General features: G+C 31.7%; 2 protein-coding genes across 4 annotated transcripts in view; one reads left to right on the top strand and one right to left on the bottom strand.

Moving 5' to 3' along the window:
• LOC134542374 (centromere protein I-like) overlaps positions 1-14173 on the top strand; it is a 111025-nt gene that overhangs the window by 92291 nt on the left and 4561 nt on the right. For all 3 annotated transcript variants that reach the window (XR_010076791.1, XR_010076792.1, XR_010076790.1), the window contains exon 16: positions 8232-8363. The gene's annotated coding sequence lies outside the window, so the exon portion shown is untranslated. The remainder of the gene's footprint in view (positions 1-8231; positions 8364-14173) is intronic.
• The window catches only part of LOC134542352 (neural-cadherin-like), a 383455-nt gene continuing 378718 nt past the window's right edge, over positions 9437-14173 (bottom strand). The window contains exon 27 of the mRNA XM_063386525.1: positions 9437-13322. Coding sequence (XP_063242595.1) covers positions 13210-13322 — 113 coding nt within the window. The 3' untranslated portion in view covers positions 9437-13209. The remainder of the gene's footprint in view (positions 13323-14173) is intronic.

The following is a 14173-nucleotide window of genomic DNA, read 5'->3' as shown; positions in this document are numbered from 1 at the left end:
GAAAATCTTGGTGTTTGTGAAGAAAACCCCTTCTTTATGTTCAGAGAACATAAGATATTTGTTGTTTACGATGCTCCTCACCTGTTAAAATGTGTGCGAAATAATCTAATGGCGAATGACTTTTTAATCGACGGACAGATAATAACATGGAGAGCCATTACAAATTTGGCTTGCAGTGACTCCCGAAATAAACTTGCCAGGGCAGTACCAAAACTGAGTGAGCGTCATGTCAGACCCAACTCTTTCGAAAAAATGAGTGTCAAGTTAGCTGCACAAATATTCAGCCATTCAGTTTATGCAGCACTTATGGCATATGCCACTGCAGACAGTAACTGCAAGAACCGTGAAGAAACTGTAGCGACTGCAAAATTTGTAGAAAAAATGAACAACCTTTTGGACAATTTAAATAGCAAATCAAGCACCGATCCAAACCCACACCGTCAACCAATTTCGTGCACAAATACCCTTGTTATAAATAACATGGAGGAAGACATAGCTTGGTTACGTCGATGGACATTGAGAAGTAAAAAAAAATCTCCCTCCGACATTTAAAAATTTACGCCTTACATTAAGGAGAATTTTGATGCTCTGGGAGGATCTCAGAAAGGAAGGAGTTCATTTTCTTCTTACTTCAAGACTTCAACAAGATCCCCTGGAAAATTTATTTTCTGTACTGCGACAGCGGTGTGGTTATGGACGCAATCCTTCTGCACAGCAGTTCAGACAGAGTTTACAACATAATATGTCGGTAATGTATCCATTCCACCCCAGTAGCGTCCAACATTCTCACTGAAGTCACGACCTTTCAACTAGAAATTTTTTGTAAATATTACGAAGCCCATTGTTTTAAGAAAAATCTCACCTCCCTGATCGAGAATTTTATAAAAGAGTGTACCAGTACTGCTTTCCCAATGTGGTTTGACACGTGCCGTGACCACAAAGATTTTCTATTGCGGACTTTAGTGCGCTGTCAAATATTTAATGAGGTAAAGTGGATCTCCAGACAAGAACGTGACACTAAACGAAAAAGAAGCGACATGAAGGAAAATTCAAAACTTAAAAAGATTAAACACCAATGATGCAACAATGTCAACCATTTCACGGAGTGTTCAACTTAAAACTGCAATTCAATGCGATTTGCGTCATCTCTAAGAGTCTAGCACAAACACCATACATCGTTTTTCAAATCATGATCACACCAGTGATGGTAAAGTTTTCATTATACTTCCGTAAAGAACACTTAACAGGTTTAACATACCACAAAATTAATTTAGTAATATTTTCTCGTAGTGTTCTTATTTCTTGTGAAGTAGGTATATTTTATTTGTATTCAGTGAATTGTTTTCATCATTCGTTTAAAATTTTAAATAGTTATATGTTTTGTCTATTTGGTCAAATTTTGTTTTTAACTATACGAAGTTTGACTGTATTATCAATTTTACAGTACTGTATATATTTATCAGCTTTGTGTAAGTAGAAAAAATGTGAACATATCCCATTGAAGATGTGGGGTCTACTTAACTCTCTTAAGAATTTCCATTCATTCACTTAATCAAAGATATTAAATACAATATTTTCTCAAACACCACTACATGGCACGGTGAATGTTTATCGTTAAGAATGAATTGAAGTAATAAGTTACCTACTTCTAAAGAAGAGTTTTACATTCTAATTTTATGATGTAAATAACCTTTGAAATTTATATTGTACTTAGTTTTCTCTGATAATGTGTGTATGCGAGTTACAATTTACTTTTTAGATGTTTAGTTATATTAAAATTTCTTGTGCATGTACATAAAATATAATCTAAAGACAGCTGTGGTATATTGAAAATCTCACAGGAAAATTATGCAACAATGCACTATGATTAATAAACATGGAAAAATCCACCAATTTTTTTTACTACATCTTGAATTTTTTTTCTTAAGGGACGAAAGATTGTAAATGTGGTTTTAATAAATATAAATAAATCTTTGGATTAAAACAAGGAAAATCAACATACCTTAAACAACCTTCTCTTATTCAACGTTATCTATTAAGTAGTAAAAGGGGTAGATATTATTTTTAAAAATAAAAAAAAAATGGAACCCACTAAATCAGCATTGGCAATATATACATATATATATATATATATATATATATATATATATATATATATATACACACACACACACACACACATATATATATATATATATATATATATATATATATATATATAAATATAAATACGCATTTTAAAATTTTTTGTATTTAACTTTTTTCGGTAATAAAAATTCAGGATGATATTGGTTTAATTGGTTTACGTATATTGCTATATTTTCTAAATCACATAGTAAAGGGAAAAGAGTACATCAGTGAAAATTCAAAAATTTAGTTTAAGTAATACTAGCCATACCAAAAAATCAATATGCGAGATAAGAAATTTGGTAACTGCTCTACATTTCAAATAAAAATGCATTGGTTTGAATAATGAATACTGAAATGTATGCGTATGTTATTATCCTAAGCATGACTACAACTAAAAAAATACAGTAATTTAAAACGATGGCAAAGTCTTAACATACAATAAGTGCGCGAGCCTTAGTTTATTTTTTAATTGGCTTCTTCGTCAGATGGAAAAGAGTTAAGATTACATCAAGGTAAAATATATTCTCAAAGTCACTAAACCGGGAGATAGAAAATAAGGTAGGTACTTAATCCTTACTAATATTATAAATGCGAAAGTAACTCTGTCTGTCTGTTTTTCTGTTTGTTTGTTTGTTACCTTTTCCCGGCTGAACGGCTGGACGGATCGTAATGAAATTTGGCAAGGAGATAGATTATATCCTGGGGATGGACATAGGCTATCTTTTGTCTAAAAAAATAAATTTTAAACGGGTTAAAAAAAATATCTTAATTTTATGTAATGTGTGTCATAGATATACAAACTGTTAGTGTCATTCCTCTATGTCTGCCAAGCAATAGCTTTCAAGCCATTACGTTACGTTTTGCTATTGTAAGGAACTAAGTAGAGAGTAAGAAAAAATAAAGATCTTGACAGTTTGTAGTGTCGCCATATTTGTTTCAATTTTCAATACCGTTTTTGTATATTACAATTTAAATTGCAGAAAAAAATAATGTTTCATAGACACATAAATAGTGAGTGTGTGTCATTTCTCTATGTCCACTAGGTCTCGCCGCGTCAATTTTCTCCTTGGGGCGAACCCGTCCGCTTAATTAAATAAACAGCTTTTATCGTTGAATGATTTCATGATTTATTTCATGAAAATCTGCTCTCATAAAAAAGTTAGTTTTATAGACATTCAATAGGTCTCTCTCTCTCTCTCTCTCTCTCTCTCTCTCTCTCTCTCTCACTCACTCACTCACTCACTCACTCACTCACTCACACACACACACACACACACACACACTCACACTCACACACACACACTTCTTCCACGTGGAGGGACTCCACGCAATATTTTTTCATGCAATTAAAAACTATTTTTTAATGATGCCAAAGAAGTATAACTTCTCATGCGCGTACCTAATACACGCACCCATTTTTTAAATTTAATTTCTTCTTATATAGTTTCTCGCTACCTAGGGCACTCATAATTCTTTTAAATTTCACGTGTATGTTTTCAATGTCATTAGATTGTAGGTACAATTTTTTTTTGTCAAATTGGTCATTATTTATACTTGGTTTCATTTTGGAAACATACGTATTTTAAGTATTATGACAAATAAAAAAAAAATAGTTTCACTAACATTCTTAGGTTTTTATTGCGTGGATAGTTTCAAGTTTAATATTATGTAGGTACATAAATTCTTAAACTTATAAATTTCTTAGAAATTTATTGATAGGTTGGTAGGGCCTACTAATATTTTCTATTTGTCAATATTGTAATTATTTTACAGTGTCTACTTATTTGCAAGGAGTTTGGTTTAGTGTTTATAATTTATCTGCTGAGCGTCAAGAGTCTTAGGGCTGCCGAGACCGAAGACCAGAAATATTTATCAATTATGTAATATATTGTTGAAAAATTTGAATTTTACTATTTCAGGAAAGTTGATTTTTTTATTAATTAGAATAGTTACGTGTAATTGCCATCTTCCTTTATTTCATATTAAACATTATGTTTGGTTGAGTGTGAGATAATTTTTTTATGTATGTTTTAATTTAATTTAATTTCTTATTTATATATATTCTTACCTACCTACTTCTATTAAATTTCAGGCGGATATTAACATTGTCATTCCAGTTGTATACATTTTTTTTGTCAAATTAGTTGTTATTTATACTTTTTGTTTCATTTTGGACTGTGTTATTTTTTTTTTACTTAATTCAAAGATTTGTGGTGTGTACAGGGAGTGATATCTCTATTAATTTCTATACTCCTTTGGATAAGCGGAATATTGCCACCACAGTTTTACATATAAACAAATCCTACAAATGTTTTAAACATTATGACAAATAAAAAATAGTTTCTAAAACATCCTTAGTTTTTTTTTTGGTGTGTATAGTTTGATTTGGAGTGTTTCCGAGCCATTCGGGGTCCTCAACATCACCCCCCCCCCCCCCCCCCAGGTGGTTAAAGCCCCAAAATTTCGAAAGTTTAAACATTTTTAAATATCTATCTCTTTCGATTTTAAGTGTTTTCGAGCCATTCAGGGTCCTCGAACCCCCCGCCCCCCTCTGGGAACAAAGCCCCAAAATTTCGACAATTTCAGGAATTTCAAATATCTATTATTTCAAGATGGAATGTTCCAAACCATTCGAGGTCCTGAACCTCCACTTTCTGCAAAAGTGAAAGCCCCAAAATTTCGAAATATAAGAATGTATATAATTGGATGTTGGCATGTATGACGTCGATAAACTCTTACACCGTTTGACCGATCGCCATGAAAGTTGGCACATCGAAGTGTTTTTATCATGGAGAAGGTTTTTATGCTAACCATTTTTTTTAACTCGCCGCTAGATGGTGCTGTAGCGCATCAACTTCTTAACCTTTCAACCGATCGCCATGGGTAAACAGAAAACCATAGGTCACAGATACACAAACAGTAATTATGTGTCATTTCTTAATGTCCACCACACTGGACGTATTGCTATCCATTTTGCTGTAACTCGCGGACAATATATCACCTGGTGTTCAGCCCGGGCAAAGCCGGGTACTGCAGCTAGTTTTAAATAAAAGTTTAAATAGGCTTACGATAAACCAATTAAAAATAAGACGTTAAAATATTTTTATTTATTAAATATTTTCTATACTTGACAGTTCTTTGTGTATATTTCTTCAAAAATCTTTGGAATTTAATACATACTTTTCTTAAAATGGTAGGTAGAATATCAGCAATACCCGGAAATTATGTGAGCAAAGCCACGGATTATTAGATACACTTTTATTATAAAATAAAAACAATTATACATTTGTAGTTCACGAATGTGATATTTTGTTTATTGCTTCACAACATTCATTTGCCAGTCTCAAATTTCATCGTACCACTTGTCAGAAATGTCACCAAAAATGAGAGATTGATTTTTTTTTGACGAATTTCAATTACGAGGAAACTTTTCGCAAGAATTTTTTCTTCGCAGTAGTCACTGGGACACCATTAATTTAAATTCACTAAGATAATAAAATTGTATGTATGATGATTTGTTTTTGTATATTTATATCACTTCCCAACCACATTTAATGATTTTCATGTGAATAAAAACTTGTAAAGCAAGTTAATTAACTGTGTCATATAATACTTCTGATTAGACGGAAATACAAACTTTTCATCCGTACTATACGATGATAAAAAATTATTTATTATTGCAAAATAATATTCACTGTTCAAATGCAAATTTAAATAGATTATACATACATGTTTCCTGCCTAATTAATGGTTTAATATAATAATTTTTAGTATAAAATCATTTTTCTCTTGTGTTAAAATGGGTTGCTAAATTTGAGGAATTATAAATATATCACTTACTAAGTCCGTGCACAGATTTACACAAAACAGCAATGTAGATAATCTTTTTTTGGTAGTTTCTAATTTTCTGCCCTGAATAACATGAATTTGGTTGAATTCATACCAAAGTGAATTTTTTGAACAACTTAAATTGATGTCATAAATAAATCTTAATTTTATATTAAAAATCCACAAACTGTTTTTAAAATATAATATTTATCACGCCAGATGGAATAATAAACAAAAAATAGCTCTAAATGTTGTCTGTGTTTAAAGAATTTTATTATATTTCACTGAAATAATATTTACCTTTCGGTTATTAAAAGAAAATATATTTTTTGTATTCAAAATACTTGCGCATCGTTTTTACGAGCATAACTTGTGTATCTAACCTCAAAGCAAGGAATATAAAGAGTGGCAACTCAATGCTATAACAAACACACTTATTTTCTTTGGATATCCGGGAAATGTGCGTTATTTATAAGCAAATTAACATAGTAAATCGTTAACTTTTCAAATCTATGTTGGCAAAATTGATTTTTTTTGTGTTCATTCGTTACTGGGAATATTCACCATATAACGTTTAAGATTATTTATTTTGAATTACGAAACAACCAAAACATTATGTAAAAATGCTTCATCTTATGTTTAAAAAATTATAAACTGCATAGCCACAAAGTATGACATCATAACATTAGTTTCAGTTACTAATAACAACACGTGCACGCATTTGAACAGTCATCGCAGCCATAGTTGTTTCATAGCTACCAAAATCATTCAACGTTGTCAAGAATTATTCCAAATTATGTTTTGCCATTTTACTCAATGCGCCACTCCTTTAACACAACATTTTATAAATTCTGAACTACGAATGTCAGTATTTTTTTTATGTTATTACGTTTAAGAAATTTCTGTAGTTTTCTTATAATTAAAACTTAATTTTTGATGTTGGCATCTTTTAGCCGCACATTTTTTTTCGGTGGCCGTACTCCTCCAATATAGTTGCGCCCGCCCGTATCTAAGCGCTCGGATTTCAACAAAAGGCACCGCCTCTCGATAGAGTGAGACAGAGAATTACGAGCACGAGCTTGAAAAAAGCGACGCTACAGCGCTCTGGCATGGAAGCTGGTAACTACGAGTACCCTCTTGTGGAAAGAAGAGCTGTCTAACGGCGGAGCTAACAACTACCACAGTTTTGGATCCGAAAATTGGAATAATAAATCCTATACCCTCGCGACTTCTATAAGTTATATATATTCAATGGTTGTGGGGTGTGAATGAGCACAGATAGAACTATGAGTTAGCAATGATGCTACAGTAATAACTCTTTAATCGGCGTATTTGGGGCCCTGTCTGTGCCAGATTAGCGATTTTCCAGATTATCAAATGTCTGTATATGTATTTTTAACTGGAATACTTAATTAAATTAATACATTACAATGATATTTAAAACATGTTTTACTAAACTGCTGTGTGGCAAAAATGCTTAAAAAGTCTCTGATATCATGTTGCGTCTATGTGCCAGATCTTTTCTTAAAAAAATTAAAAAAAGATTGCATGTAACTCAGTACATGTGATAAAAGTGAAACTTCTTTGGTAATTCAAAGCTAGACTCATAAGTATATCGTAAAGGGTAAAACGGCAAAGAGAGAGAGAAAAAAAAGACAATTTTCTAAAATACTTATAGTATTAATAGAATTTAAGGAAAGTATTAAAAGGATCAAAATGAAAACATTATAACCAAAATATAAGTTAAATTTTTGAATTTATTTTCTAGATATTTACACTAATGTTGATATTATACCTTTATGGTAACTAAAATATGAAACGTACGTGAGCAACTATTCACACGTTGTTTACAATATTTTAAACTTAGCTAACCTAACCAAATCATTTAACTATTAATCATTGGTAAACTACTTAAAATATTTTAATACCATTTTACACAATGATTATGAACAAGATAACACAGTGCGGGGTTTTTTGCCTTTAATTTATTTTTCTAAGTATTTAAGAAGCCTAATTTTTTTTTGTATTTGTTAAATTTGATTAAAATAAAATAAATTAATAGACATGAATTAACAAAATTATGATTCACTTCAAAATAACTGCTGAGGATATAAATTATGTATTGATAAATCAATAATGATGATTAATTAACCATAATTATTACTCACTGTTGAAATACCCATAAAAAAACTGTACGTGGTACTGTTTCTTCAAACAATTCTGCCATGTGGAAAAAAGCCAAATCTCTGAACGAAATATGAAATTCATTACAGGTAGCATTATCTATGCGGAAAAGGCAGGGACTGTCTCAACAGCGCTCTCTACACTGCTGGTTAAACAAGGAGGAATGTGAGCACCCTGGTAGCAAATACAAAATCCAAGGAATTCACAGCTGACTGTATAAGGTACTTATATCTATTTTCTGAAACAAGTGGATGTGCATTCTCTGTCTTATTCTTTCGTTCATCTATCTATCTTGGTTCTATTTTTTTTTGGGTGGATGGAAGAATCATCGCACAAAGAGGAAAACGAAAACGAGTCCAGCAATGTATATAGCATAGTGCTCTCTTTATATGTCTTTGGACAAGTACCTATTCTCTGTCATTTTCGCATAAGAAATGTTTCACAACAATGTTTCACGAAAACATTGCATTAAAATTCGGCCTTGAAATTTTACTCTCATAACACCCAAAGAAGTTTCACTTCAATAAAGTAAACACTGAGCAAACTAAAATTGCAGGCAACACAGTGGTATGACCTGTGCAGTCACGATCAGCAGAGCCCCGAGTCAACCTAAGAAAATATGAATGAAAAAGTATCTACGGTAATAGCTGCGGAAGTGAAGGATTACGGAAGTTCTCACTGTCATCCAGTGCAGTAGAACTAAGCTGAGAAAATAAGTAAGAACTCACAACTGGATGGTATTAAAAGTGAATGTGCATTTAGAAGAAAATTATAGGAACCAGTTGATTTTTTTCATGGACTTGCTGATATGTAATTTTGGAATAGTTTTAATAGTGTACACTTATATTCTTAACCGTGAATTAAATTTTTGGACACAGTAAAGGAATGACAGTTATGCACATTCACAAGGCTACATTTTGCTATGCCTCTCTTTGTATGAAAAAAAAAGTGGTATAGTCACTTTTTTTTAATAACTCATGTACACATGAATGTCCTTAAATTTACAAGCACCGAGTAATTGTGCAAGTGGTTTAAATCCCACTATATTAATTGAGGTACCGTCACATTAAACCTCTGTACATAACAGTGCAACATAAAACTAAAATTAAATACTAATGAAGCAAGCATTTTCTAGTAAAAATATGGTTAAGGAGTAGATTCTTGATTCCCAAATGCTCAAAGGAGAGGTCGTGAAGGAGATTCTATTGAATTTATGTGGCTCTGAGTTTATATATCATTCTTTGTGTGCTATCCTAAATAACATCACTTCTAAACTTGAAAAAAAAAAATCTTATTCAAGAAACATAGTAATGGTGTGTTTTATTTCATATTGAAACTATACAGCTAGATAATCACAGTTAAAAAAAATACAAACATCAAGAGACAAAAATCACACAGTTTCAACTTAAATCACAGCAGGTAACCTGCAGACATTCTCATTATTCAGTTCTGTAAGTGTACAGGAGTGTAGAAAACCCAGTGACTCGAAATTCATCAAATTATTAGAGAGAACTGATCACACAATGTACCACAAGATACAGGAAACAATAAACATTTTTTTTTTCATGCACACTATTGAGTTTCATGCACACTATTGACTATTCTGACCAATAACAAAAAAAAAAAAAATTAAATTGACAGCTATCTTTTGCATACTGGTAAATATTTTTACCCATGTCTTTAAAGTGCCTGACCATGAAAAGAATTTGATTGTTGTAGTCCATGTACATTAATTATCTTTTACATACCTTAAAAATCTGTACCTACTTAATATTATTTTAAAGTACACGTGTAATTACATTATTAATTTCTACATTATTTAAAGTTTTTTGTAAAAATGTACAAAAACTCTTTTAACTTTCTTAAATAAAAGAAACACTGTAGATTCTTTATTTGTATTTCTTGAAGAGAGGGTTATAAACAATGAAATAACAGCCGTTAACGAAAACCAGAGTACAGCAAACATCACAGAACATTCATTCCTTCCTGTAAACATTTTCACACACTACATGGCAGTGATTAATGGAGCCTGTAAAAGATGTCTGTTTTAATTTCAGAAGTAAGCTAATATTTGCTGTAGATAGGAGTTTAGAGCTTGTACCACTCAGATTATTACATATCCATGGAACAGCATAATTATTAGTTTAGATTTACTTCCTCACAAAACATTTACACACATCTGAAACTTAAAAAAAAAAAAAAAAAATAATGATTAGTTATTTTTGTGTGGAGGTTTACTTGAAACCAAGTGCTTCAGAACTGTTGGACCTTGTAAGTCGTGACACATTTATGGGATTGGAGTCATGAAATGATATGGTGGTACACTTAGCCACTAGTTTTGCTCATTAAACATGCAATGCAGTGCAGAATGTCTATTAGTAGGCTCAGGGAAGTTAATACAGAAAAGAGGCTTATGTACAGAGTACTGTAAACTTGGACTGAACTTGTTACCTGAGGTGCAACAAGTATATGATAGTGCAGCACTTGCATTAAAATTTGTGTCCTGGAAAATAATTTCAGCATCATGCATGTAGCTAATGAACATTAAAACTTAACAATGAATGAATGTAAGTAACTAATAAAAGATTTAACATACTAGGTTTTCAATGCTTAATGTGGTAAACTTCAGACATTAACTATTTGAGCCACACCAAACAATACGGCAATGTTCTAACATGAAGAAAAGAGCACACAATGCAACAAACCATGGCACAATAAATAAACATGCTTAAGTTTCACATATAAAGAGATCTTTGTACATGTATAAAAATAATCCTAATCAATTTTACACAATAACATAGTGCAATAAAAAAAAATGGTATTAACTTTATTGAAATACCATAAGTATAATACCTATCTAGCCATGCATGTTAAAGTATGATCTAACTTTCATTTCTATAAAAATACAGTTACATAATATTAAATTATTTTAAGAATATTATTATTTACTTCTGACTTGATGCCCATTAAATAAATAATGCATGGTTTTACAAACAAAAACCAATTGTATTTTATCCTGCATTTTGGTTTCTAGCATCCGCAACACACAAACAGTTCATACCACATAAAATTATAGCTGCTAATACTAAAACATATAAGCAAGTATATGTCACAAAAGTTTACACATATGCAAACTAACCTATTTTCAAACACTTTAAAATAAAAACATGACTCAAATTAACAAATGCAATTATTAAATAGCTTGTACCATTGTTTAACTAACATTATTGAACAACATTTTTTTTCTGAGTATCTTTATAATTCTAACACAATTTTTGAGCATTACTGTGGAATGAAATTATTTATGGGTAGCAAAAAAAATCACAGTAACATACTAAATATTTAGCAGCCCGCAAGCTGATCTTATACCAGTGAAATGATAACCAACTTCATTCTGTGAAAGGATTTTTATGCTGTAGAGCCTAAATAGTAGCAATTATTATGATCTAATGGTCTGTTTAATTTTTTTTTTTAACTATCTCAGTTAACTGGAATTCATAGGTGAATTTTGCATTTCATTTCAATACTTCCAAATATAAAACAAAATTTGTTTTAAAAATTGGTTACAAGGAGGGTACCATAACATAATACTGAAGATTCCTTCAGATTTGGAATATTTTATCAGGCAGATACATTTGTACAAACTGCCAGCACATTTAAAGAACATTTAATTATAAAATATTAACATAGTTGCAATTCAACTTGAAACACAAGTGACATGAAATGAGGCCGTATACATAGTATTAGCCAGAAATTTATATTCTCAGCTCTTGCATTCAGTACATACAAATTCACAAGTATTAAAAACATAATATCAACCGACACACATCCAATATATTACAACACAACGTAACTTTCATAATGGAGATGACATTGTAGTCTTAGTAAATAAATACTAATTACAGCAATATCTTAAAAAGTGACAACACACTACAAAGTTTTGTGTGCAGCGCTTTTAAAATTATTTTCTATGCCTATTCATGATACACAGGTGCAACACATTTATTATGGTAATCTTTACAAACTATTCTTTAATTGGCACTAATCCTTGTAAAATCAGGCTGGAATTAAAAAGTAAAAATATATTTGGGGGCTATTGTTTTTATTTCTTTGATCCACTTTCAAACTTGAACACTGTTCATGGAAACTTATCTTGCATACATGCTCAATGTCGACAGGACATCGAAAACTGAGTTCTTACCGATTATTCACGCACATTGTTCGAGATGAACTTCACACATTTGAGCTCACTCACTCTTTTTTTTTCTTCCATACAGCTCAAAAATCATACACGACAGTAAATGGCTAATTATACAAGCAAAGAAAATAACTTTGTTTAATTAATGGCTGCAGACTTCCGGGAGAGATGAGGACGAGGGCTGTGACAGCACTTCCAACAGGAGTTACGTCTCAAACGTGACTGTTTAAAGAGTATGTGCAAAAATGCCTTTAAAATATTTAAAACACAATATTCGACAACCTATGTACATAATACGTCTACAGATGTGGTGATGAGTACTGACGTCTACACTACGTAATACCAACTATTTACAGTACACTCACATTACTCCTGTCTTGGTCTACGTGTTGGTTATATTCTTTATTAATAGTAGTAAATACTGGCATGGTGCTCATCTTAATCTCAAGAACACAGTATAACATGACTTGCTCCACCGTGTCCGCGGTGAGTCGTTAAAACAGTCTTCAGTTGCTTCTCGTAAGTGTTCTTTGTTTTCTCCCCAACCCCAGTGTTCTAAGGCCCAGAGTTAGATGTGACCGGGCAGGTCACCCACCTCCTTGACGTGGTAGGCTACCTGCGCTGCAGACGAGTAGTGAGCGGGAGACAGGCGGGTGGACAGAGTCGAGAGTCTACTAGCTGAGCGGCGATGGTGCTGCTAGGAAGGGAGAGGGGAGAGGGGCATGGTGGAAGGAAGAGATCGTTGTTTTTCTTCGCGCAACAAGAAGTTTACACTCTCGCCTCTCTCTCATCTCTCAGTAGAAACTATTTTTTTTTTTTCCTTCACTGCTGGCTGGGGGGGTTTTATGGCGCGTCGCGTCCCGTCTCTCTTACTGTTCGTCCTCGCTCTCTTCCCCTTCTTGTCCGTACATGTCTGCCAGTTTGTCGAATCGTGGGCCCCATGCTCCGAGGTAGTCAAAGTCTTGCTCATTGTCATCGGTTCCTGAAAAGAATTAGGCATGGTACGAGTGATGTGGTATCAGATCAGTGCAATAACATCCATGTAATAGAACATTCTGCCACCAAATTGATAAAAAGATGTGCAGTTATAAACATAATGTATACTGCAAAATCTACTTTAAAATTGCATTCTGTTTTTTCCTAACAGTATCCAAGAAAAAACTTTCAAATCCTAGTTAAAACACGTAAATTTATTTCATTGCAGATATTAATTTTAAAAAAATGGGGGCGTGTACTTATGTACGTGCATTAAAAGTTATACTTGGCATAGTTAAAAAACTAACTTAATTTTTCATGCAAATAATCAATATAAATAAATTAATAAAAGGACTGAAGTGATATTATAAATATGGTTGGTAAAGTATAAATTCAATCAAATTAAAATTTTTAAATAAAATCAGTATTCAATGTTAAAGTAAACACTCATGTAAAATTAATTATTTAATTTAGTAAAACATACTGGATACATTTAATTTATAATGAAAATCAATAAATATTCTGAATGTTTATTTTAATTTGTTAATTTTAATTATTTAATAAATAATAATGTAATAATTAATATGTGAATACATGATACAAACAGGAAAAAAAAATGTAACTTACATTAATACACTTGAAAAGTTTATAAACATAATTTCTATCACTAAGGTTCACAATAAATAAATGGTTTTTATGATATGGACCAGTATTCAATATCAGTCATTAAAGTATAAGATTTAAAAGCACATATATAATTTTTATTTGTATGTAGCTTTTTTTTTATCCTGTATAAATTATGTTGCATGGTGCGCACACTTTGTAAAAATTCACTCTCATAATTTTTTCATAACATAC

This window comes from Bacillus rossius, chromosome 1, assembly GCF_032445375.1.
Source record: "Bacillus rossius redtenbacheri isolate Brsri chromosome 1, Brsri_v3, whole genome shotgun sequence".
Taxonomy (NCBI): domain Eukaryota; kingdom Metazoa; phylum Arthropoda; class Insecta; order Phasmatodea; family Bacillidae; genus Bacillus; species Bacillus rossius.
Note: the sequence above shows the minus strand (reverse complement) of the source record. Positions and strands in the feature narration are given on the sequence as shown.